At 42.8% G+C, this 25,689-nt stretch overlaps 1 protein-coding gene across 2 annotated transcripts in view; it reads left to right on the forward strand.

Annotated features, from left to right (window-relative positions):
• The first annotated feature begins 215 nt into the window (after nucleotides 1-215).
• The window catches only part of cwc15 (CWC15 spliceosome associated protein homolog), a 99,038-nt gene continuing 73,564 nt past the window's right edge, over nucleotides 216-25,689 (forward strand). The window contains exons 1-3 of one of the 2 annotated variants that reach the window (XM_072476404.1): nucleotides 216-371; nucleotides 10,510-10,652; nucleotides 24,544-24,656. In XM_072476404.1, coding sequence (XP_072332505.1) covers nucleotides 10,522-10,652; nucleotides 24,544-24,656 — 244 coding nt within the window. In that variant the 5' untranslated portion in view covers nucleotides 216-371; nucleotides 10,510-10,521. Of the gene's footprint in view, nucleotides 490-10,509; nucleotides 10,653-24,543; nucleotides 24,657-25,689 lie in introns of both variants that reach the window. The other variant, XM_072476405.1, reaches the window with a different exon arrangement.

Below are 25,689 nucleotides of genomic sequence, written 5' to 3' on the forward strand. Positions count from 1 at the left end.
CAGGGTTAAATCAGGGTGTGAGCCTAGGTAGGGTGTTCTTTCCTAGGATCTTTGCAGACTCGACGGGCCGAATGGCCTCCTTCTGCACTGTAGAAATTCTATGATTGATTCGCCATCTTGACTTTCTCAAAATGTTCACAGCTGATGTGAACTGCATTACCGAAGCGGATATCCTCCTGCCCATGTGTTCTGAGAGCTCAGGGTTCTGAGATGACGCACGCTAGCGAATAAAATAGAAAACGGCGAGATCGCGCTCGCTTTCCTTCCCAGTTGGGCCACCATAGTTCGGTGCATTGTGGGATAGTGGAGGGCTGTCGCTTGAGAGCGGCGGTTGTAATCCGGCTCGGATCGCGCGGCGGTTGGGTCCTCAGGTAACGAGGCCGCGGATAGATCCGGGAGGGGGCTTCTTGCACCATCCTGGCACATCTCTTGAATCTTATAGTTGGCCAGGGGTCCAGAACAGCTTCTTCCCCCGCTCGGGGTTAGCGGGCAAGTCCGATCGGTGTTTATGTTTTAAATTCACTTGGGAGTGTGTGAAGGGTAACGTTAATAGGAGCGAAGAGTGGTTGGTGGAGGGGGGGGGGGGGGGGGAAGAGTGGGGGTTATAGGACAGGGCCAGGGGTTAGGGTTGGCTCCCGGGGGGGGAGCAGGGCAGGAGACACCGAAATGGGAATTATTTTATTATATACTTTCTCGGTCGGCCTTTATGAAATCAGAAACGATGTTTTGTTACAGTGAACTGTTATGATCTGGAAGCACTGCCTAAAAGGAATTCAAGAGTAACTTGCAAAAGTAATTGGATAAATACTTGAAAAGGAAAGTGCTTTGAGGAAAGGTCAAGCAAATTGGGCTTATTGGAGAGACAGCCTTTCCAAACGGCCGGCACAGGCATAGTAGACTGAAAATGTAATATGATTTAATAAATGTTGGCCTGGCTAGCAATGCCCACATCTCATAAATGCAGTAAAAAAAAAACACTAGCTCGTAACACCCTGATGTAGTAGCATTCTCCACCTTGAGTCAAAAGGCTCGGCTTGAAGACTCTAGGACATCTCAACCTCCAGTTGCATTGTCAGAAAGCAGACCCTCGGGTGAGCGGTCCCACCTGGTCTGTTTTAGCTCAGTTGACCAGACAGCTGGTTTTATGATACAGAGCGAGGCCAGCAGCGTGGGTTCAATTCCCATATTGACTGAGGTTATTCATGAAGGCCTGCTTTATCAGCCTTGCCCCTCGCCTGAGCTATAACCTCCAGTTAAATCACCACCAGTCAGCTCTACCCCTCAAAAGGAGAGAACAGCCTACGGTCATCTGGGACTATGGCGACTTTACCGTTACCATCTGGACTGCGAAAATGAAAGCTCATAGCCCCGTTCAAAGGAAAACATCATGTTTTCTTGGTGTCCTTGCTAGCATTCTACTTTCCCAACACAACCAAAACAGATTACCTGGTTCTTTATTTTGTTTGTTGTTTATGGAAACTTGCAATGTGCAGACTGCTTGCAGCATTTTCTTACATTAAAAGTGGCTGCACTTCAGAATTGACTTGGAAGCTGCCTAGATATCTTGAGGAAATAAGAAAAATGTTCTTTAGGCCAAACGTATCAAACATCTGGGAAGTGTTGATGCCGCAGCAAAATACGCGGACTCTCATGACAGCAAAACTGGCGCCGAACCTGGATTGATTCGGTGACTGAGGAGGGGCTAGCACCAGTGCGCCACGTGGAACACAATTGATTCCAGTTCGCCGGGTCCGTGATTGACACTCGGGAGACTGACAAGCTGCAGCCGCATATACACATTACAATCATCACACACAATCATCCCAGCCAACAAGATGGCACTGATTGTGCTTGTGTGCACCCATACCACTGCTGGGTGGGCTGTGGCCTCAGGGCACCTAGGGGTGGCCTGAAAAGTGGGGGGGACCTATATGACCCATGGCATTAAGTTCACAATGGGCTGTTAACGACATGCACAGCTGCATAGCTGCCTTGCCGGCTGCGGCAATGGTATTCTATGCCAGTCAACCCCGACACCCTGGCCCCCACCCCCGCTACTCCCTCTGGCCCTGGCAGAAGGCCCCCCTCGGCTAGCGGAACAGCTGTCAGCAAACTGGCGATTTGGACATTTTCCGTACCCCCCCCCCCCCTCCCTTAACAGCCACGACGCTGGGTTTAAAAGCACAAGCGAAGTGAACCATGCCGTTGGGAGCTCGGCACGTCAGTGGCGGAGCATCGTGTAGGGCCCCAGAGAATACCAGGCCGGGCCCGCTAATGACATGAAAACAGTGTTTACTGTACCTGCGTTCTTGACCCCATTGACGCTGCTGTCGAGGTGACGGAGAATTGTGATTTAGTGTCAAATCGGTGCCTGCCGCGATTTTGGAGCCTGAACCTATTCTCCGTGCAATTGTGTTTTGCGATTTCGGCATCAACCAACGGAGAATCCCGCCCGTGAGCTATTTTTACTTTTGCTCTTCTGTCTTAACAAAAGCGTTTTAAAATGATGAGAATGTTCACTTGAACATCTGATGTAATGACTTCAAACAATGACTGTCTATGCTGCATTTCTGGCCATAGTTCATGGTGGTAATTCTGGGGGTGGATCCTTACTTTTCTTTCATTTTATATTTAATTCTATTTGCTAATGTCCAAGATGTTAGTTAGTATTGTAACAAAAGTGTACCTGAATAATTTTACAAATTTTTCTTATGTACTTTTTTCCAATGTCAGTTAAATGCATCCAAAGTTAGTTTGCATGTATTGCAAACAGTCTTAGCCATAATGAAAACACAAAGCGCTGTAAAAACGCAGCAGCTCTGGCAGCATTCACGAAAAGGCTGGCACTCGGGGTGAAAAAGTGAAGGATTGAGCTGGTGGTGTGAAGTTATTGAACTTGAGTCCAGAAGATTTTAAAGTGCCTAATCAGAAGAGGAGGTGCGTATCCAGCGTATCTTGAGCTTCACTGGAACATTGTAGCAGTCTTCAGCCAATTATACTTGCTCCATGTGAGAATAAGAAAGGGCAGACTACTGAAAGGCTATAGACACTGATCACATCTCTGCTGTAATGCTGAAAATGCACTGCTGGAATTTGCCATGGCTTCTTTAACAGTGGTTCACAAACCTTTGACCTCATCATCTAGAACGACAAGGACAGCTAGCTATTGAAATACCACAGGGTACAAGTTCCTCTACAAATCTCACAATCCTGTCGTGGAAGTGTTTGCTTCGTCATTGCTAAGTCAAGAACTGGAATTCCCTCTCTAACAGCACAGTGCGTGCAATTACACTATGTACTGCAGCGGTTCAAGAAGGTGGCTCACCACTACTTTAAGTATAATTAGGGATGGTTAATGAATGCTGGCCTTGTCAGTGATACCCACATTCTGTGAATCGATAGAAGAAAAAAAGTAAAGTCTAAAAAATATCTTCGCACAGTCTTGCCATAAGTAATGGTGAGAATTTATTTGCTTGACTTGTGGAAGTAAAAGAAACTTGGAAGATCATTTTTAAGATAGGCAAACTAGCATGAAAAGGATTAAAAGTGGAGTGTTTGTAGACTAAGCAATTCGTCCAAATTTGGTGTGAGCTTGAAAAAAAGTGTTATAAAATTCAGTGATTTTTTTAATCCCGGGCAGCACGGTGGCACATTGATTAGCACTGCTGCCTCACATCGGCATAGACCCAGGTTCAATTCTGGCCTTGGTTGATTGGTGCTGGAGTGTGGTGACTAGGGGATTTTCATAGTAACTTGATTTGCAGTGTTAATGTAAGCCTACTTGTGACAATAATAAAGATTATTATTATAGCCTTGTATAATTCAGCATAACCTCCTTGCTCTTGTACTCAATGCCCCTATCAATGAAGCCCAGAATACTATATACTTTATTAACTGCTCTCTCCATCTGTCCTGTCGCCTTCAATGATCTATGCACATGTAGATGGTACAAAGGTGAAGTCACACGGGATCGGAGGTGAGCTAGCAAGATGGATACAGAACTGGCTAGGTCATAGAAGCCAGAGAGTAGCAATGGAAGGGTGCTTTTATGATTGGAGGGCTGTGACTAGCGGGGTTCCGCGGCGTTCAGTGCTGGGACCTTTGATGTTCGTAGTATACATAAATTATTTGGAGGAAAATATAACTGGTCTGATTAGTAAATTTGCGGACGACGCAAAGGTTGGTGGAATTGCGGATAGCGATGAGGACTGTCAGAGGATACAGCAGGATTTAAATCGTTTGGAGACTTGGGCGGAGAGATGGCAGATGGAGTTTAATCCGGACAAATGTGAGGTAATGCATTTTGGAAGGTCAAATACAGGTAGGGAATATACAGTGAATGGTAGAATCCTCAAGAGTATTGACAGTCAGAGAGATCTAGATGTACAGGTCACTGAAAGGGGCAACACAGGTGGAGAAGATAGTCAAGAAGGCATACGGCATGCTTGCCTTCATTGGCCGGGGCATTGAGTATAAAAATTGGCAAGTCATGTTGCAACTGTACAGAACCTTAGATAGGCCACACTTGGAGTATAGTGTTCAATTCTGGTCGCCACACTACCAGAAGGATGTGGAGGCTTTAGAGAGGGTGCAGAAGAGATTTACCAGGATGTTGCCTGGTATGGAGGGCATTAGCTATGAGGAGCGGTTGAATAAACTCGATTTGTTCTCACTGGAAAGACAGAGGTTGAGAGGCGATCTGATAGAGGTCTACAAAATTATGAAGGGCATAGACAGAGTGGATAGTCAGAGGCTTTCCCCCGGGGTAGAGGGGTCAATTACTAGGGGGCATAGGTGCAAGGGGCAAGGTTTAGAGGAGATGTACGAGGCAAGTTTTTTACACAGAGGGTAGTGGATGTCTGGAACTCGCTGCCGGCAGAGGTGGTGGAAGCAGGGACGACAGTGACGTTTAAGGGGCATCTTGACAAATACATGAATAGGATGGGAATAGAGGGATACGGACCCCGGAAGTGCAGAAGATTTTAGTTTAGGCAGGCAGCATGGTCGGCGCATGCTTGGAGGGCCGAAGTGCCTGTTCCTGCGCTGTACTTTTCTTTGTTCTTTGTTCCACATGCACCCAGGTCCCTCTGCTCCTGCACACCTTGCATACCTTTAAGAATGTTATCCCTTATTTTATATTGCTCCTCCATGTTCTTCCTCCTAAAATATTACACTTAAAATCTTACACTTCTCTGCATTGAACTTCATCTGCTACCTATCTGCTCACTCCACCAATTTGTTTATGACCTTTTTCCTCTTTACAGTTTACAATACTTCCAAATTCTAGGTCATTCCCAAACTTTGAAATTGTCCCCTGCTCTGTTCCCTTTACATTTGGTATTCTTGTGACTTGTCCTGATGAGCGCAAGATGAAAAGCTTCCAATAAAAGAATTTTTTTTCAGCAATATTCAAGTTCTTTACTATCAACTGACAATAAATCACTGATAACATTTGAGTTACAGTTTAAGGGCAAGAATCAGAGCATTATATAGGGTAGCTTGTTCCCCATTTGTCTACCAGTATTGCCTATTGTAAAGTCCCAAAGTTTTACTCCGTGGTTTGCCAGCTGCCCCTCATTTTGTGCTCCATCCACTTTACTCTTGGCTTTTCAGAAAATGTTCCTTATATAGACCCCATTCCCCAGTCTCCTCAACTGCATCTAGTCCTTGTTCACCCTAATCCAACATCTCTCTGTTCCATCTTTCACCTCCCCCAGATTCCTATCAACTGGTTTGACCCATTTATCTGGCTCTCTACAGTGGTTGGGGAGGGGTTTGTTGGCTGACATGTCCAAGCTGAAGGCCTCTTTGGTGGTAGCCAGTGCCATGAATGGGAGCAGCGGCTTCATAGGAAATTTAAAATGCAGTGTTCTCCAGGATGCTAGCATTACAGGCATTTCAAGATTCCCATGATGGGTTAAATCTGTTTCAGTTATATTTTTGAAGGAATATTGTTGACTAGGATATATACTTTAAGAACTCAGAATGCTGGAAATGCTCAGCAAATCAAACAGTATCCATGGAAAGAGAAACAGAAAACCCTAATGGAAGTCATAGACCTGAAATGTTACCTATTTCCCTGACAACGGCTGCTGCTCGACCTGTGTATATCCGGCATTTTCTGTTTCTTTTTCACATTTCCAGCTCTGCAGTATTTTGTTTTTGCACTTAAGAACACCCTGTTTTTCAGATAATGACAGGGACCTTGGAAATATCTGGAACAGACACAACCTCAGTTTAGCTGCTTGTGTAAAGGATGACACCCTTCCCATGACTACTATAGAATAACACCAGAGAGTCAATTTAGAATATGTACTCCTGTCTTGGTTTGGTGCTGATTATCAAATAATCAATGTGGGGAAAAATGTCAACTTTGGATGAAATGCCCAAGGTATAGGATAGAAAAGGGCAGTTTGTCAATGAATGTCAGGATCATGGGTAAGATTAGGGGTTGGTTTCTCCGGTCGTTGAAATTGCGTTCTGCCAGAGAACAACAGTTCCCTAACAAATCGGGGGTGGCGCCACTTTCGCGATGCACTGACCCCTCCAAAGCGACGTACTCTGAGCGTACGCCGTGCCACGTATCAATGGCCTCAGGACATTGCCTAAGCCCCCCCCCCCCCCCCCCCCCCCCCGATGCTCGGCTGCTGAGATCTTGAGGCGTCGGTCGCCTATGGTCTCATCCGTCGGGAATTCGGCGTGGCGGCTGCGGACTCAGTCCAGGGGGGACTTTATTATGGGCTGGGGACACTGGGTCAGTGGTCCGGGGCGTGTGAGCCGGCCAAAGGGTGGGCACTATTTCGCGGGCTGGGTCCGCAAGTGGCCTCCGCCATGTGTCATGGCGCATGTGCGGCCATGGACCTGGCTAGAGCCGGGTGCTTTACGCTGCCAGCATGCTAGCCCCCAGCAAAACGGGGAATCGGTGGCCATTTTATGCCATTTTCCACACCGTTGCCACGCCAGAGTGGGGACATAGTCCCAGAATCGGAGAAGCCAGTCCTAGGTCTTTATCTTCGGAGCAAAAAGATAAATTATTGCTGACAAGTAGATCCTCACAAAACAAGATAGCACAGGGCGATAGCTTTTGAACTCTTAAACTATTAGGATGATTTCATCTTTTGAATAGCAGTGATTTGCACCACCCCTGCTGGTACTAAGGTGTACTCTGGTATACTTTAGAAATGCTAAATGCTGGCACTCTGAAAATGAACTCATAGAATTGTGGAATGATTACAGCATAGAAGGAGGCCATTTAGCCTGTTACGTCCATGCTTGCTCTCTTCTAAAACAGTTCAGCCAGTCCCACTCTCCTGCTTTTTCCCTGTTTCCTTGCAAAGCTTTCCTCTTCAGATTCTCCAGATCCTAACCACTCGCTGCTTAAGAAGATTTCTCCTTATGTTGATTTATTAACCATTTTCTCAACCATTTGTGTGTACATATCCTCATGTTCCTCTACTCTTGCACCCTTTTATTAGAATTATATCCTCTATACCAGGGTTTTTCTAAGTGTGGGTCGCGACCTGCGGATGGGTGTTGGGAGGGTCACAGTTATCTGTTCTCGATTGCAGGAGAAATGGTCAACAGTCGCTAAATTGAGAATGGTGGCCACTGCCACCTTCTAAGTAAAAAGAAATTAGGCTGTGTGGAGACTACCGGCCAGAAGCAGCAGCAGTGAGTAGGTCACCCGCCTGCACAAACACTTGACATCAAACACCCTCCATGTGCTTTTGGCACCAAATCACGGAGCAGAGTTGCTGGCAAGAGGATTGTGAAGATTGATCGTTTTCTTAAAAGTAAGAGACGGCCAGATACTCAAATAGGCAGTTTGCCTATTGGACAGGATCTCACAACGGAATCTGCTGTAGAGAGCTGCTGAGGAGAGTCCAGGACAGAGTAATGCTCGCGTTAGCTTTGCACAGAGCTACAGGGCCTCTGGCTAACTGCCTACAAAGAAGAAACTTAACTCTGGAACAAAGAAGTATAAAGATTATTTCTTGAAGTTTTGTCAATCATGCCAATGCAAATAAGGATGCAACACCATTTGTGTTATATACAGAGAAGTACTGGCAAATGAGAGAAGTTTCAGATTTGGAAAGAGAAATGGTGGATGAAAACCCTTTTGAGGTTGAGACCCCAAAGTCAGTTATTAACTTAAAGATGGCTCCAAATTAAAAGACTATGCTGCTATGATACCACATTAAAACACGCCAAAAACCCATGAGACTGTCAGCGTCCTGGAAGAGCATCTCGCAGGGATATCTAGTGCTGAGTAAAACTAGCATTTTGTGCTATTGCCCTTCACGACAACGTACATGTGCGAGGTTGGATTTTCCATTTTCATAAAGATTAAAATGGCACCAAGGAATTGACTGAAGTGGGATAAAAAACAGTATTGGAAAAATTCAGCCAGTCTGGCAGCATCAATGGAGAGAGAAACAAGAGTTAACATTTCAAGTCTATATAACTCGAGAACACTGATGTTAGTAAGCCGGTCCTCCCAGCTGATGCAGAGAATCCGTGTCAGACTGTGTTGATGGTACCTTGAGGTGGTGTCTGTACGTAATCCAAATTCTGAGCTTTAGTAGGAATTTGGAGGACGACTGCCTTGTATACAAAGATCTTGGTATCAGCACAGATGGTGCAGTTGCCAAAGACTTTCATCCTTAAGGTATCCAGAGGTGGCTCTTGAGGATCAGATATGATGTTGGATCTCGGCATCGCTGTCAGCCATAGATGACCGGTGGCTCCCCAGGTGGGGGAAGTGTTCCAGATTTGGCAGGGTTTCTCTGTTGATGGCAGGAGAGATCGGATTTTACCCTATTGCGGGTTGCTAAAGGACTTTGTTGAGGCTGAGACTATTTCTACAGTATGCTTCTGCGAAGGTGTCAAGCGTGGCTTGGAGATTCTCTAATGAGAGAGCGGAGCTGGCATTGTCACCAGTTCTAAAGTTCTACAAGCGAGGTCAGTATAGCTTTATTCTTGGATTTCAGCTGGGTGAGGTTGAAACATTTTCTGTCCATCCTGGAACTCCACTGAAAAACTTGTTCTTGACAAGGTGAAAGATGGTGGTGATAAAGATGGAGAAAAGGGTGTGGGCGATGACACATCCCTGCTTGACTCCAGTCATGACCTTCTAAGGTTTCTTATTTCTGTTCGTGAATAGCCACCTTGCCGTGGTGGAGAGGCTTGAGCATTCCGTTGATCCCAAGAGTGACGTGGTCGGGAGTCTTTAACTCCTGGCAGGGTCACCCATGATGGTAAGGTCAGAGGAGAGGAACCAGAAAGTGGATACCCAAGAGTGACGCGGTCGGGAGTCTTTAACTCCTGGCAGGGTCACCCATGATGGTAAGGTGAGAGGAGAGGAACCAGAAAGTGGATACGCAAGAGTGACGCGGTCGGGAGTCTTTAACTCCTGGCAGGGTCACCCATGATGGTAAGGTCAGAGGAGAGGAACTAGAAAGTGGATACTATGTGGCATCTTATCAGATTTTTTTCCTTATTACAAGCTTGAATTTCCTCATTGTTAACATATCCTTCACCTTCATGAAATTACTTATGGCTATCTCTTCCGACTTCGGCATCACTTCTGCAGTCTTTCATTGTCGATTGTCCTAAATACACAAACTTGTTCCAGTGTGGCACCATTCACTGTAATCTTCGCTCTAGTTTCTTCTAACAACCATTGTTTTGGGCTTTTTGTTGTTCATATGCAATTCATGTTCTAAACTTCTGGATTTTACTTGATCTACAATATTTTGTGGGCCTTTTATGATTCTGAGAATAGTGTGTGATCAGCATATTGTGAATTTATGTTCTTGCCTCCAATTTTTACCCTTGGAAGTACATCTAATTCTCAGAATATTTGTTCTGTGTACAGATTGAATAATTTGGCAATAGTATGCAGCCATGTCTTATACGCTTGAAACGACAATCAGATAGATTGTCCAGCTTGATGCTTGCTCTTTGGTCCCAATAAAGGCGCAGGATCAATCTCGCATATCTGTCAATACTTCTATCCATGGACAATTTTTTACGTTGTCTCTTTTATTGTAAGATGGAAGATGAAACGGTTTGCCTTTCTTCAATATTTGCATAGTAAATGGTTTGGACAGCTGTGAATGATGACAGGAAATAGAGGTAGGGAAGCAATTCTGATCCTGATGGCACTCAAAAGGAAGGGAGACAACCCAATGTTACTTTGCCTTGTTAAATAATTAAATATACAATTCTGTGGAGGTCAAACAAATGAAAAACTCAAGTAAGAAAAAACATTTTTTTGTAATGAGGAAGCTATTTTGTGTCGGTACTTTTGACAGTTATGCTGTATTTATAGTCTTCTGTAATAGTTTGATTTCCTTATAACTATTTGAACAAGAGGTTCTAATTTTGAAATGTTTCAGTACTTTTTCAAAGTATAAAAAAGGTTTGTTCTGTTTCTTGTATGTGGCTAAACACTGCAACTACCCTTTTTTCTTTTCATGTAACTTTTTCTGATGTTTTCTTACCTAGAATACTTAAAAGATGACTACTGCTGCTCGACCAACCTTTGAACCAGCCAGAGGAGGAAAGGGGAAAGGTGAAGGAGATCTCAGTCAACTTTCCAAGCAGTACTCCAGTCGGGACCTTCCTTCACATACTAAAATCAAATACAGGTTGGAATATGTATTTATTTTTCAGGGTGTGGGGAAAGTGGGCAGAGTTTGAAGCTCTTATTTGATTTGTGTTAAAGTATTTGTTTTTAAAAAACTTATCGGGCAGTTAGTTGACAGACAATCTTGGTATGTACTATGTAGAGACAGTATGTGTCATGTGCCTGAGATTTTCTTGCTTAGCAGAAAGTGATCTTTCCTTAAATGTTTGAGGTGACTGACAGAGGAACAGGGGAGTAGCAGGTAAATAGCCAACATTTCCGTACAGGAATGAAATTCACAAGCAGATCACTCTGGGTTATTCCAGTGAGCCATTTGGCCACAAATGTGTATGCAAGGTTATCTGTTTCGATAAATTAGCTAGGTTGCTGTATGATTTTGATTTATTTATTGTCACATGTACAGAAGTACAATGAAAAGTATTTTTCTGTGGCTGGGGGAACGTACACAGTACGTACATAGTAGACAAAAAGAATAAGCAACAGAGAATATTGACAAATGGTACATCGACAAACAGTGATTGGTTACAGTGCGGAACAAGGGGCCAAACAAAGCAAATACATGAGCAAGAGCAGCATAGGGCGCCGTGAATAGTGTTCTTTCAGGGAACAGATCAGTCCGAGGGGGAGTCGTTAAGGAGTCTTGTAGCTGTGGGGAAGAAACTGTTCCTATGTCTGGTTGTGCGTGTCTTCAGACTTCTGTACTTTCTGCCTGATGGGAGGGTCTGGAAGAAGGCAATGCCTGGGTGGAAGGGGTCTCTGATAATGCTGTCTGCCTTCCTGAGGCAGCGGGAGGTGTATACAGAATCAATGTGGGGGTGGCAAACTTGTGTGATGTGTTGTGCTGAATTCACCACACTCTGCAGTTTCTTGCGATCTTGGACCGAGCAATGAGATTGGTGGGAAATGGGAAAGAATGGCAAACAATTTAAAATGCTTAAATCTCTTAATTAGTTCTTCAAATTTATTCAATGGCAGCATATTGTTTATGCTCTCGCTGAGGCGTATCCAAGTTTATCTTAATGGGCCACTTGGGTGCATACTAAGGAACTCCATAAGTCACATTATAATCAAAAAGAAAAAAATAAGTTGGTAAAATATCTTAATTGAATGAATGCAACAGTGACAAAAGAAATTAATTAAAGCACATCATAAAACATGGACGGCACGGTATCACAGTGGTTAGAACTATTTCTTCACAGTGCCAGGGTCCCGGATTCGACTCCCAGCTTGGGTCACTGGCTGTGCGGAGTCTGCACGTTCTTCCCGTGTCTGCATGGGTTTCCGCCGGGTGCTCCGGTTTCGTCTGACTAGTCCCGAAAGACGTGCTTGTTGGGTGAATTGGCCAAACTAAATTCTCCCTCAGTGTACCTGAACAGGTGTCGGGGTGTGGTGACTAGGGGATTTTCACAGTTAATTTGATTGCAGCGTTAATATAACTTGTGACACAAATAAAGATTATTATTATTATTAAATAAGCAGTGTGAATGTTACCGATAAAGTTATCAAATGAAGTGGAGAAAAATAAGGGCTTCTGGTGCATACCACCTGACGTGTGCAACTACTGTAGAGCAACAATCAACAAAGCAGATATAATGCTGAATATATAGCCAAAATGGCTAAGGAAGTCACACCCAAACTCTGGTGCTCTGGTTGGACTATGTCTTGAGTACTGTTCACCTGTGGCTCTCAAAAAGTAAGACAATTCCGGTTAGAGTCGGAAGCCTGATCCTTGGTGTAAACAGTATAGAAAATGGCTGGAGAAACTTTGGTTTTCAGTTTCAAAAGAATGATTTTGGAACTGGTCTGTTAAAGGAACCAAGTAGTAAATTGTATTGAAAATTATGTAAAACTAAGCAACTAGATAAGGTGATCAACATTTCTAAAAGATTCTTGTAGTTGCTGTGATTATAGATGGTATGCAGTAGAATTTCATAAAAGTGAGTCCTTTGCTCTCCCAAATTGCACCCAACATTCAGAGAGTTTATTTATGTTAAGCAGTTAGCATGGAGATAGCATATTTTGCTGAATAAAATAATTGGCAAGTGAGGACTCCCTTGGAGCCATTTCTGATTAACCGTAAATTCAGATTTTAGGTATAAATTGGCTCCCTGCAACTTCCGATGCTATTCCCCCCCCCCCCCCTTCATGTCACAAATTGAAGACTCCCACTTGGAGGTCTGCCTTCAGTTCAGTAACTTTCAATGTTTTTAAATGTACTCTCCACCCCCCTTGGCATTGTTCACCTGGAGTAGCAGTGGCAGGTGTGCTGGAGTGTTTTAACATTGATTTAAAGGTCTACACTCCTAAGCAGGCATTTTGCGCTCGTTAATAACAATTCCAAATAAATCAGGGTAACAATCTTCCAAGTGCCTGGCAAGAAACCACCAGAGAGTTCTCCCAAAGAGCCATTTTTGACAAACCAACTGTTCAGGTTTCCGGTACAAATGGGCCCCTGAAAATGTTGATCCAGTTGCAGACCTTGATAGCAGAAAACGTCTTTGCATTTTGGGACTGAAATATCTGGGCCAACATACGTAATTCAGATTACGCATTCAGGGAGGCAAGTGTTCGACATGACTGTTTAGCTCATTATCATTATTTTCCATTTGTCTGCCAGCAAATGACACCATTTCCTTTTCTTAATCTAAATGACTAGTTGATCAGAGCTGCCACTCGGAGCTCTGGATTCCGTGGAGTTTTAGACGTTAAAGGATATTGGGCTTCATTGCAAATTCAAGTAAAACATGCAGCTGAAGGCAACAAACTGTCTTGCATTTTGGCCTGCCCTACAACACTGAATTCATAGTCTTACACAAGCATTTCAGGACTAATTTCTAAAGTAGGATGGAGGGGCATCTTTATACTTAGTACTTGAATCATGTATAATGATTTTTTTTTTAGCGTATTCTTGGGATTACGTTGATATTCTCTATAGGTAATAAAGCTGTGTGTGTGTTTCTATTATTAATTAAACTTGGGGAGGTTAATAGATATTGCTTGTCTGTGAGAACTGAGATAAAAAGTAACGGTGTTAGGTTCATGCTTTTGTAATGAGGAGTTATGGTACGTTTGAATTACAAGTAAATGGGTTGGATTTAAATTTGCATTTTAAGATAAGTGGGGACTTGTGTTTTCAGCTGTTGAATTTCAAAGGGAAGTTCCAAAGTGACATAGAACTCCTACAACATCGGTAAACAGGGAATCTTAAATTTTATCGGCAGTAAGAAGAGGCAATTGGAAAACATTACATATTTTATGTTTGGACAAGTGAGTTCAAAAAGGTGCTTGAGGATAATTAAATTTGAGGTGGAAACGGAAGAAAGTATTTAAGGAAAAATGTTTGTGTGGGGAGAAGGTGTGATTCTGGAGCAGTCATCCAGTTTCAAGCCAGAAAACTTTTATTTTTCAGAAAACATTTGGTTCTAAACCTTTTTGGAGTTCCACATCTGAGTGGAAGTATTTGAGGAGTCGTGCAGTATCCCTTTATTAAAATGACAACAGTTCTTTGCTTTTGGTAATATTACTGTATTTTTATAGTTAAAATCTATAAGGGAGTTGTTGCTTAGAAACTAGTTTACTCGTGTATTTTTGATCAAATGGGTATTTGAGGGAGTTGTTCTGAAATAATGTTTTACTGTTATAACTTTAATCTTGTGTGCTTTGTCTTGTTCATAAATCTTAATTTTTTAAGTCCTCAATTTGTAACTGGAGATCTATGCTGATGCTTTTTGGGTCAGTAACTCTTCCTCCACATTTTCAGAATGAAAAAAGTTTATGATCAATAAGACAGGGATTCCTCTGGGATCTGGCTTGCTCGGCAAATGACATCTGTGGTTGTAACACATGCTTCTATCGATTGTAACCACATTCAGTGGGGTAGAATATCTGCTTTGGGTGCAATAATTTATATTGGCACAAATTGCAACTTCAACTGCATCCAATTTCAGAATTTATTTTGAGTTTCCAGCAGTCAGCTGTATATTATTACAAATTAGGATAAATTATCCACCTCAAGGCTGTTCCATTAATCAATAAGATCATGGCTGAAATGATTGTGACCGTGATTCTACTTTTCCATCTATCCCAAAACCCTTTTTTTCCCGACCCATGTGTTCAAAATATTCAATGACCTTGCATCCATTGCTCTCAGGAAGAGCATTCCAAAGACTCTTGGCACTCAAAAAATAAATAATTTTTCCTCATCTCCATCTTAAATTGGAGACTGTTTATTTTTGAACTGTATCTCCTAGTTATAATCTCTCCCACAAAGGGAAACATCCTGTCGGGTTTTTATAAGATCTTCTATGTTTCAATAATATTACCTCTCATTCTTGACTCCAATGGATACAGGCCCAATCTTTCCTCAGAAGATAATTTCCCCCGCCAATCCCAGGTATCAGGCGAGTGAACCTTCTCTGCACTGCTTCTAAAGCATTTATATCCTTTCTTAAATAAGGAGACCAAAACCGTACATAGAACTCCAGATCTGGGGCAGCATGGTGGCGTAGTGGTTAGCACTACTGCTTCACGGCACCAAGGACCCGCGTTTGATTCTGGCCCCGGGTCACTGTCCGTGTTGTGTTTGCACATTCTCCAGTGTCTGCGTGGGTCTCGCCCCCACACCCAAAGATTTGAAGGCTAGGTGGATTGGCCACGGTAAATTACCCCTTAATTGGAAAACAAAAATTGGGGGCTCTAGATTTATATTTAAAAAAAGAACTCCAGCCCTGGTCTTGCCAACGCCCTTTACAACTAGCAAAAAGTCCCCCCATGTTTCTATTCTATTTCCCTTGCAATAAATGACAATATTCCATTTGCCTTCCTAATCATTTGCATGTTAACTTGGTTCATGTACAAGGATACTCCAAACCCTCTGTCCCTCAGAGTTCTGTAATTTCTCTCCATTTAAATAATATGCTGCTTTTCTATTCTTCCTGCCAAGGGGACAAGTTCATGTTTTCCCACGTTATACTCCATCCACTAGTATTAAGAATGGTTCTGGAGTACTGAGAGTACTTCCGGATGCCACACCTTAGGAAGGATGTTATGACCTTGGAGGAGTGCAGTGTAAATTTACCAGGATGATGCCAGGCTCCCAAGAGTTACATTATAAGAAGAGGCTACATTCCCAGGAATTATATTCCCAGGAATTTAGAAGGTTGCGATGACTTGATCAAAATTTTAAGATCTTAAGGGAGCAGTTAAGTAGAGAGAAAGTTCAGAAGTCTAAGATTAGGGGGTTATAGTCGAAAGATGAGGCTCTAATTTTTAAAGTGTGAAATCAGCAAACACTTCCACACACAAAGGTTGGTAGAAGTTAGGAACTCTTCCATAAATGGAAATTGAGCTAGATCAATTGTTAATTTTAAATCTGAGACTGGTTAGCACAAATCTATTTAAGGTATTAAGGAATATGGACAAAGTGGGAGGGCATATTTAATATGGTCACAGATCAGTCATTATCTTATTGAATGATAGAATAGGCTCGAGAGGCTATGTCCTACTCCTATTCCTACGTTCCTGTGTTACATAGCCATTAGTTTGTATGTATTTCATAGTCATACAGCGCAGAAAGGGCTCTTCGGCCTGTCAAGTCTGCACCGACAATAACTACCCCCTATCTTGCGCTAATCCCATTTACCAGCACTTGGCCCGTATCCTTGAATGTGATAGTGCTTCAAGTGCTTTTTAAAGGTTGAGGTTTCCAGCCTCCACTACTTCCCGGGCAGTTCATTCCAGATTGTCACCACCCTCAGTGATTTGTTTTTCTCATCTCCTTGGAACCTCCTGCCCCTCACCTAAACTATGCCCCCTTGTGATTGATCCCTTCATTAAGAACAGCTACTTCCTATTTACCCTGCCCAAACCCTCATAATCTTGTACATCTCAATCATATCCCCCTCCACCTTCTCTGCTCTAAAAAAAAACAATCCAAGCCTATCCAGTCTCTCCTTATAGCTTAGATGCTCTATCCCAGAAAGCATCCTGGTGAATCTCCTCTAAGCCCCTTCCAGTCCAATCAACTTACTGTAGTGAGGTGACCACTGCACTCAGTACTTCAGCTGTGGCCTAACCAATGTTCTGTATAGCTCCAACATAACTTTCTTGCTCTTATATTCTATGCCACGACTGATGAAGGCAGGTGTCCTATATGCCTCCTTAACTACCCTATTCACCTGCTCTGCTGCCTTCAGTGACCTGTGAACAAGTACCCCACGATCCATCTGTTCCTCTGAGCTCCCAAGTGTCCTGCCATTCATCATATACTCCCTTACCCTGTTTCTTCGTTCAAAGTATATCACCTCACACTTAGCAGGGTTAAATACACATCTGCCACTGCTCTGCCCATCTGACCAACCTATCTATAACCTTCCTGTACCCTACAACCATCTTCTTCACTGTTAACCACCCTAGCAATCTTAGTGTTGTCTGCAATTTACTTCTCATTCCCCCCGCCACGTTCTTGTCCATATCATATATATCACATAATAAGGGACCCAGCACTGATTTCTGTGATACACACTGGACACTGGCCTCCAGTTACTCAAACAGCCGTCTACCACCACCCTTTCTGGATTGGATTGGATTGGATTGGATTTGTTTATTGTCACGTGTACCGAGGTACAGTGAAAAGAATTTTTCTGCGAGCAGCTCAACAGATCGTTAAGTACATGAGAAGAAAAGGGAATAAAAGAAAATACATAATAGAGCAACACAACATATACAATGTAACTACATAAGCACTGGCATCGGATGAAGCATACAGGGTGTAGTGTTAATGAAGTCAGTCCATAAGAGGGTCATTTAGGAATCTGGTAACAGTGGGGAAGAAGCTGTTTTTCAGTCTGTTCGTGCGTGTTCTCAGACTTCTGTATCTCCTGCCCGATGGAAGAAGTTGGAAGAGTGAGTAAGCCGGTGGGAGGGATCTTTGATTATACTGCCCGCTTTCCCCAGGCAGCGGGAGGTGTAGATGGAGTCAATGGATGGGAGACAGGTTCGTGTGATGGACTGGGCGGTGTTCACGACTCTGAAGTTTCTTGCGGTCCTGGGCCGAGCAGTTGCCATACCAGGCTGTGGTGCAGCCCGATAGGATGCTTTCTCTGGTGGGTTTCAGATCCATCTCGACAAGTTTCCTTGAATTCCTTGCTTCAACCTTCTGAATCAGTCTCCCATGTAGGACCTTGTCAAAGGCTTTGCTAAAATCCATATAAACTACATCAACTGCGTGTCCTTCATCCACACACTCAGTCACTTTATCAAAAACTTCTATCCAATTTGTTAGGCATTACCTCCCCCTTACAAGCCCATGCTGACTATGACTATCCCGAATCAGCCCATGCCTTTCCAAGTGGAAATTAATTTTCTCCATCTGAATTTTCTCCAATAGTTTCCCTACCATTGTCGTGAGACTCCCTGGTCTGTAATTCTCTGGTTTATCTCTACCATCCTTCTTGAAAAGTGGAACAACATTAGCTGTTCTCCAGTCCTCTGGCACTTCCCCCTAGAGAGGAATTAAAAACCTGCATCGAGCCCCTGCAATTTCCTGCCTCGACTCTCACAGCAGCCTGCGGTGCAGTTCACCTGGACCTGGGGAATTGTCTTTTTAAGCCCGTCAAAGCCTCCAATACCTCCTCACTTCCTATGTCAAACTGCTCAAGGTCTTGCAGTCCCATTTCCTGAATTCTCTACCTATGAATGAAGACCGATGAGAAGTATTGTTTAACACCTTAGCAATGTCCTGCAGCTTCACACACAGATTACCCCCTTGGTCTCTAATGGGCCCTACTCTTTCCCTGGTTAACCTCTTTCCCCTTAATGTATTTATAGAATATCTTCGGACTCTCCTTAATCTTATTCACAAGTCCTTTTTCATGCCCCTTTTTGCTCTTCTAATTGCTTTCTTATGTTCCCTCTTGCACTTCCTATATTCTTCTAGGGCCATAGTTGAATTTCTCACTTTGGACTTCTTAAAACCCTTTCTCTTCCTCCTTATCCAGTCCTAGACTTCTAGGATTCCCTGAACTTATTTCTCCTATATTTCCGCCTATAGGGAACTCTTGGACCTGTACTTCATTTCCTTGCTCCGCTGTAGATTTTCCCGGAAGAAGCTGTTCTCAGTCAACTTCGGCCAGATCCTGCCTTATTTTAGTAAAATCTGCCTTGCTCCAATCCAAAACCGTCTTTTGCAGGTCATCTTTTTTCTTGTCCATAACAAACTTGAACCCTATCACTAAAATGCTCTCCCACTGCCACATTGAACACTTGTCCGTTTTGTTCCCTAGAACCAGATCCAGCATGCTCCATCTCTTGTTGGGCCTTCTACATATTGATACAACAAGCTCCCCGAATACATTTCAAGAAATGTGCCTCTCTAGACCCTTTATACTATGACTATCTCAATTTATGTTGGGAAGTTGAAATCCCCGAGCATAATTACCCAATTATTATTCTCGCACACCTCAGTAAATTGTCTACGTATCTGCTTCTCTATTTCCCACTGACTCTTTCGGGGCCTATAATACACTCCCAGTAATGTGGCTACCCCCTTTGTATTCCTAAATTCTACCCATAAAGACTTGTTTGAAGGCCATTCCAAGATATATCTCCTCATTGCAGTAATTGATACCTTGATTAATAGTGCAACATCGCTTCCCTTTTTAAAAAAAAAAAAAATTATTCAAAGCATTTTCAAATTATTTACAAAGCACAGAAGATACATAACCATCATCCATAAAACGGAGTCCTACGACAAAACCCCTCCATCTCCCACCCCTTGCTACATTTAAATGATTAAGACAAAACGCACAAAAACTAACTCGTAATACATTAAAAACAACCCCACTCCCCAGCTGACATTTACCATTACTTAAAGAAGGCAATGAACACCCTCCATCTTGAAAAGAACCCCTTCTCTGATCCCCTAATGGCAACATTTACTTTTTACAAATGAAGGAATTCTGCCAAATCACTCGCCCACCCTGCTGCCTTCGGATCTCCGGGTCCCACCACACTAACACGTGGACTCCACCTGCACTCCCTGATCCTCTGACACCCCAAATATTGCCACCCATAGGCTCGGAGCCACCCTCACCCCCAGAATCTCCAACATTATCTCCGCAAAGGACTTCCAGAACTCCTCCAACTTCGGGCAGGCCCAGAACATTGGTGTGACTGGCCGGTCCCCTCGAGCACCGCCCGCATCTGTCCTCTACCCCCAGGAAAAAATGACTCACCCGCCAGTAACAGTGCCCTCCAGCTCTTCCTTCTACATGAGGCCTCCTCCATCCGTCCCCACACCGAATCACCTCCCTTTTTACACCCTCGTCTAAAGATCCTATACCCCAGAATGGAATGTTATGCTGCCAGTCCTGCCTTCCCTTATCTATGTCTGTGATGGCAACAGTGTCACAATTCCATGTGTCATTCCATGTCCTTAACTCATCAGTGTTACTTATTACAGTCCGAGCATTGTCCTAGCATTAAAGTAAAGACCACCCAGCCTTGTTTACTCTCTCGACATTCAACCTAGCTGAACTCACTCTGACATGCTTTCTTTACTATAGCATGATGTGTCTCTGTTTTACGAATCCCCTCTTCCTGCCAAACTAGTTTAAACTCCTCCCAACAGCATGAGCAAAACTACCTACAAGGATGTTGGTCCCCAATGTTGGTGCAGACTGTCCCTCTTATATATGTCCCACCTTCCCCAGAAATTGTCCCAGTGATCCAAGGATCTAAAACTCTCCTTCCTGCACCAACTCTTGAGCCACGTATTCACCTGCCCTATTTTCCTATTTCTATACAATCTAGCACATGGCACTGGGAGTAATCCAGAGATTACAAATTTAGAGATCCTGCTTTAAATCTTCTGTCTAGCTCTCTGAATTCTTGATGCAAGAGCTCATTCTGCATTCTACCTATATCGTTGGTACCATCATGTACCCTGCTCCTTTAGGATGCCCTGCAGTCGTTCAGTGACATCCCTGCCCGCAGTGCCCCCCCCTCCCCCCATACAGTAGAGCCGTCTGTGGTGCCAGAAGTTTGGCTCTGACTGCACACCTCTGAGGTTCCGGCGCTCATCAGCTTCCAAAACGGAATCCGATTGATGAACGGGACCCCAGGGGACTCCTACACCACATACCTGGGCTGCCTGTTGGTCACCCATTTTCCTTCTTTTCCTCTTATCCCTGGAGCTGTGGTGTGACCACCTCTCTCAACATGCTATCCATGTAAAATTCAGCATCACAGATGCGCCACTTAAGCTCTGGAACCCAAAGCTCCAGTTTCTACAGCTGGGAGCACCTCTCATACATGTAGTCATCCAGGGCACTGGTAGGGTCCAAGGCTCCCTACATGTGACAGGCCACACATTCCACTTGGCTGTCCTCACCTGACATGCCTTAGACTAGAACAAATCTGGAAGTTATACTTTTCCCAACAAATAATACATTTTTTTTAGCTTCAGCTATTTGGACACAATCCCTAATTACAGTTGCTCACCAACTAATCAGTTTACCGTATGTGATGTCACTTCTGGATTTTTTTTTCAAACTCGGCGTGCTGTCTGAACAGTGGCCGCAGGTCTCTGCTGCCTGAAGGTAGGCGGAGGCCTCAAGACCCGGACTCTCCTTTATCCTCTGTCCCGAAAGCATGCCCCTCGCAGGTCTGATGCTCTCTCTCCTTCCTGAAGCTATCAACTGATCCAGGTACAAAAGCAAAATACTTTTGACAAAAGACCCTGGAAATAGAAATAAAAACAGAAAATGCTGGAAATACTCAGTAGGCATTTGCGGAGTGAGAAACAGTCAACATTTCGTGTTGATTACCTTTTTGTCAGAACTGGGAAAATTTAGCGAACTAATATGTTTGAAGGAAGTAAAGATGCAGGTGGAGGGGAAGGAAGGAATCCAGGATGATTTGATGGGGTGGAAGGCAGGAATAATTAAATGATATTGTTTGGGGCAAGGCAAAAGGAAATGGTAATAGGTCAAGTAAGGAAACAAAAAGTGGGTCTCGGGTGTACATGGATATAGCAGAATTGTGACCAACAGCTACCATCAGAAAAACTCGTGGAGGTTACGATCTGAAATTGTTGAACTCGAAAGTTGAGTCCAAAAGGCTGTAGAATGCTTAATTGAAAAATGAGGTACTGTTCTTCAAACTTCTGTTGTGCTTTTTTGAAATATCCAAGACTAGAGTGCACCTGGAGCAGAAAATGAAAATGATTCGAACCTGAAGCTTGAGATACCGCTAAAGGCTGAACAGGGTGATTTGCAGAGCACTCATCAACTCTGTGCTTGTCCTGTGGAAGAGACTGCATTGTGGGCATCAAATGCATTATACTAAATTGAAATAAGTACAAATAAATGGCTATTTCACCTAGACTCTAGATGATGAGGTGTTGCAGCTCCTGCACTTGCATGGAAAGGGGGGGGACTCTTGGGGGTGATTGATGAGCAGACAAGGGTGTCAAGGAGAGGATCTGGGCATGGTGGGGAAGATGTGATTGGTGTTTTTTTTATTCTTTCATGGACCAGCATTTGTTGCCCATCTGTAATTGCTCTCGAACTGAATGGCTTGGTAGGCCATTTCAGTCAACCACATTATTGTAGATCTGGAGTCACATGTAATCTAGACTAGGTAAGGATGGCAGATTTCCTTCCCTGAGGGACCTTAATGAACCAGATGGTATACTGTATTATGTTCTCATTCTTTTAGGATGCAAGCTGTTGTAGATGATTCCGCTATTGCCATGAGCACCTCCTCTAGACCCACCTTTTTTTGTTACTGGTCCAATTACCATCTGTTTGCCTTATGCCATCATCACTTTTGTCATTTAACCTCTCCTGCCTCCCACCCTATGTTCGTTTCTCCCACTTCTCTCCTTTCCCTGCTTCTGTACCTGTCTTAAACCTGTTATACCCCTAGCTTTTCCCATTTCTGATGAAAGGTCATCAACTTGAAAGATTGTCTCTTAAGGATGTAGGCATTTTGATATAGATTTAGCCATCAATGAAACAAAAGCACAAAAATGTTTTTTTCAAGGTGCATGAACCGCCGTTGGGCAGAGCACCGAATAAGAGATGTGTGTAAATATAATGATTTGTTTCTGCTTCATGGGCCAGATTCTGGTCGAAAATGGTTAATACAGCATATTTTGGGTTCTGTTGTAATAATCTATCAAACTCTCAATGGTATGTTTTTTCATTTGAACTACTATCTCCTGCTTTGGGGGTGAGAGATACTAGAAAAGAGCAGCTGTTCTTATTTTTTCCAGACTGCTGTTTAGGTTTGATGGGAAGTGTTTTCCAAATTTATTATTGAGAAATTTGGCTCAAATTCTCTTTAGTTTTGAAGATTAAGGGATGATCTGATAGAAGTGCTTAAAATTGTAAAATTATTTGATAGGATAAAAATAGAGAATTTGTTTCCTTTGGTATGATGGGGAGTGGAACCTTAAACAAAGGGACATAATCATAACATTTGTGGTGGTCATTTAGGACAAAACTCAGTAAGTGATTTTTCACACATAAGAGTAGCCAAAATCTGATCACTCCTTCTGTGGAAACTAGGACAACTGGAGCTTTCATGAGAGATTTTTATTAGGCAAATTTATCTAGGGAATTGGGACAAATACAGGTGAATGCAGTGGGGATACAAATCACCCACAATCTAATTAAATAGTGACTTGTGCTTCAGGAGAAAATGGCCTATTCCTGTTTCTAGGATAAGGAGAAGCATAGCAGTTAGACCGTTACTCACCATGATGAGTAAATCATGCTTAATGTACTTGGTTGTGAAAATGATAAGATTGTTAAACAATGTCACTAGCCAAAATATTCTCTATACATCACACATTTATGAACGTATGTTATATGTGCGACATAAGTAGAATATAATGGTTAGTGAAATTGTTTAATAAATCCCATTATTTTCATATTTATGTTTTTCCCTCCAAATTTCTCTTTCTGGTATATGTATGTCAAGCACCACTTGTGATTGCAAAGATGTTTATGTTTACCTTTAGGCCGTTTTCAGTTCCATTTTGAACCAGCCACTGGTAAAGCATTACATTTGCTAGAATATCATTGACCTCTCAATGAAGCTTTGCCAATTCCAATTTGGACTGATCATTATGTGGTGTGTATTACGATCCCAGACCAGACCCCAACAATGGCTAGGTTACTGGACCCAAACCCCAATATTTAATCTATTTGTAAGATTGTGTGGGAAAAATGATTTGCTCCAGTTGCATGAAGAAGTAGGGCTTGGTTATTTAAAAAAGAACATTTATTATGAAAAGCACCCAAAATTTTATTATGCAAAACAGAATTTTTTAAATAACATGACCACTTCAGTCAAACACACTCTAACCCCAGGCTTTTAATTCTTAAACTGCCCAATACTTAGAATCAATATTCCTTTTTTAAAAATATAAATGTAGAGTACCCAATTATTTTTTTTTCCCAATTAAGGGGCAATTTAGTGTGGCCAATCCACCTGACCAGCACATCTTTGGGTTGTGGGCGTGGAACCCACGCAGACACGGGGAGAATGTGCAAGCTCCACAAGGACAGTGACCCAGGGCCGAGAATCGAACCCAGGCCCTCAGTGCCGCAGTCCCAGTGCTAACCACTGCGCCACCATGCTCCCCAGAATCCAATATTCCTAAAGTCTTCCAATTGCTATTGTGTGCCAGTCCAATTAGTTCATAACAGATTTCTGGTTCGTTGAGATTGATTTACTCCCTGAGATTGAACAGCTCTGGTACAGCAGTATAGATGACTATGTTGCCTTCAATATAATTTTTAAACTAACTTGTTTTGAGCTGATGTGGAAATATCAATGAAAATACTGCAAATTATATAAGAATTTATACAATTTGCTTTCAGGCAACCAACCCAGGATGTCCCTGAAGAGCTGCGTAGTCGTGACTTCCGTAGGGAACTGGAGGAGAGAGAACGAGTGGTAGTACGTGAAAAGAATAGAGACCGGCCACCCAGAGGTATACAAAGTTTCTTTCGAAAACTGGAAAGCTGTGTTGAAGTTGAAAGGAAAAAAACTTCTACACGTTATGATCAACCGTAGTAGTGTAAAATCAATTTCCCTTAAGTTTTCAGTTTAATAACTTGCAATTAATTTTCCTGCATAGAGAAATTGTGTCCCTAGGACTATTGGGGCTATTAAACAGAGGAAATAAATAGTTTTGAATTAGAAGTATTTGTTTTCGATTTTATAATTTGTCACATGCCTAAAGTTACTGATATCTGTATTTTTCTTTTTGTGATGCAAGTACTGATTTTCTTTTATTTGTCATTATACATCAGAATGTAAATTCCCTGTTGACCCAAATAAATGTTTGGTTTAACATCAAGGGCTACATTTCTGCACTGTACAACTGTTGGATCTGTCTCTGAAATAGTTTTTATTGCTCTACCAGGCTAATTCAGCAATAATGATGTAGCTGTGCCATATGTTTGAAAATCAGTACAATGTTGGATTGGTGAGCCATAAATTTGCGGCTACAATTCCCTTCATGGCAAAGAGCCTGATCTTGGCTGTACAGTTATGTAAACATACTGAGCAGAGACTTGGTTACTTTCACATGGACAATGAGGAGGTTACCCTGACCATTTTCTCATCACCTCTGGAATATTTTTGAGAATGTGCAACCCAGCCCCAGTTTAATATTTAATTAAGAAAAGTGTTCCTGACTTGGTATGACAATACCTGAGCGGAAATTTTCATCTTTATTACATAGATTATTGCTTCCCAAACCTTTTTCTCATTTTGCGCCTCAGACTTTGTGTAACTCCAGAATGTAAATTGGGGAAAAGATAGGGTTAGAAATTTGTTGACTGGTGGGGCATGTTTTAAAACTGCAGGGTTTGCGCTGGAAAAAGTGAAGACACATCTTTTTACAGGCTGTGCTTGTAGTCGCAATTGGGTCTCGAGAACAGACAATTAAGCCATGTCCACCGGTGGAAAAAAACAAATATTTTATGGGGCCTCCAACTGTCAAAACTCAGTCGGAGCTC

The sequence above is a fragment of the Scyliorhinus torazame genome, chromosome 15 (genome assembly GCF_047496885.1).
Source record: "Scyliorhinus torazame isolate Kashiwa2021f chromosome 15, sScyTor2.1, whole genome shotgun sequence".
In the NCBI taxonomy this organism is placed as follows: Eukaryota; Metazoa; Chordata; class Chondrichthyes; order Carcharhiniformes; family Scyliorhinidae; genus Scyliorhinus; species Scyliorhinus torazame.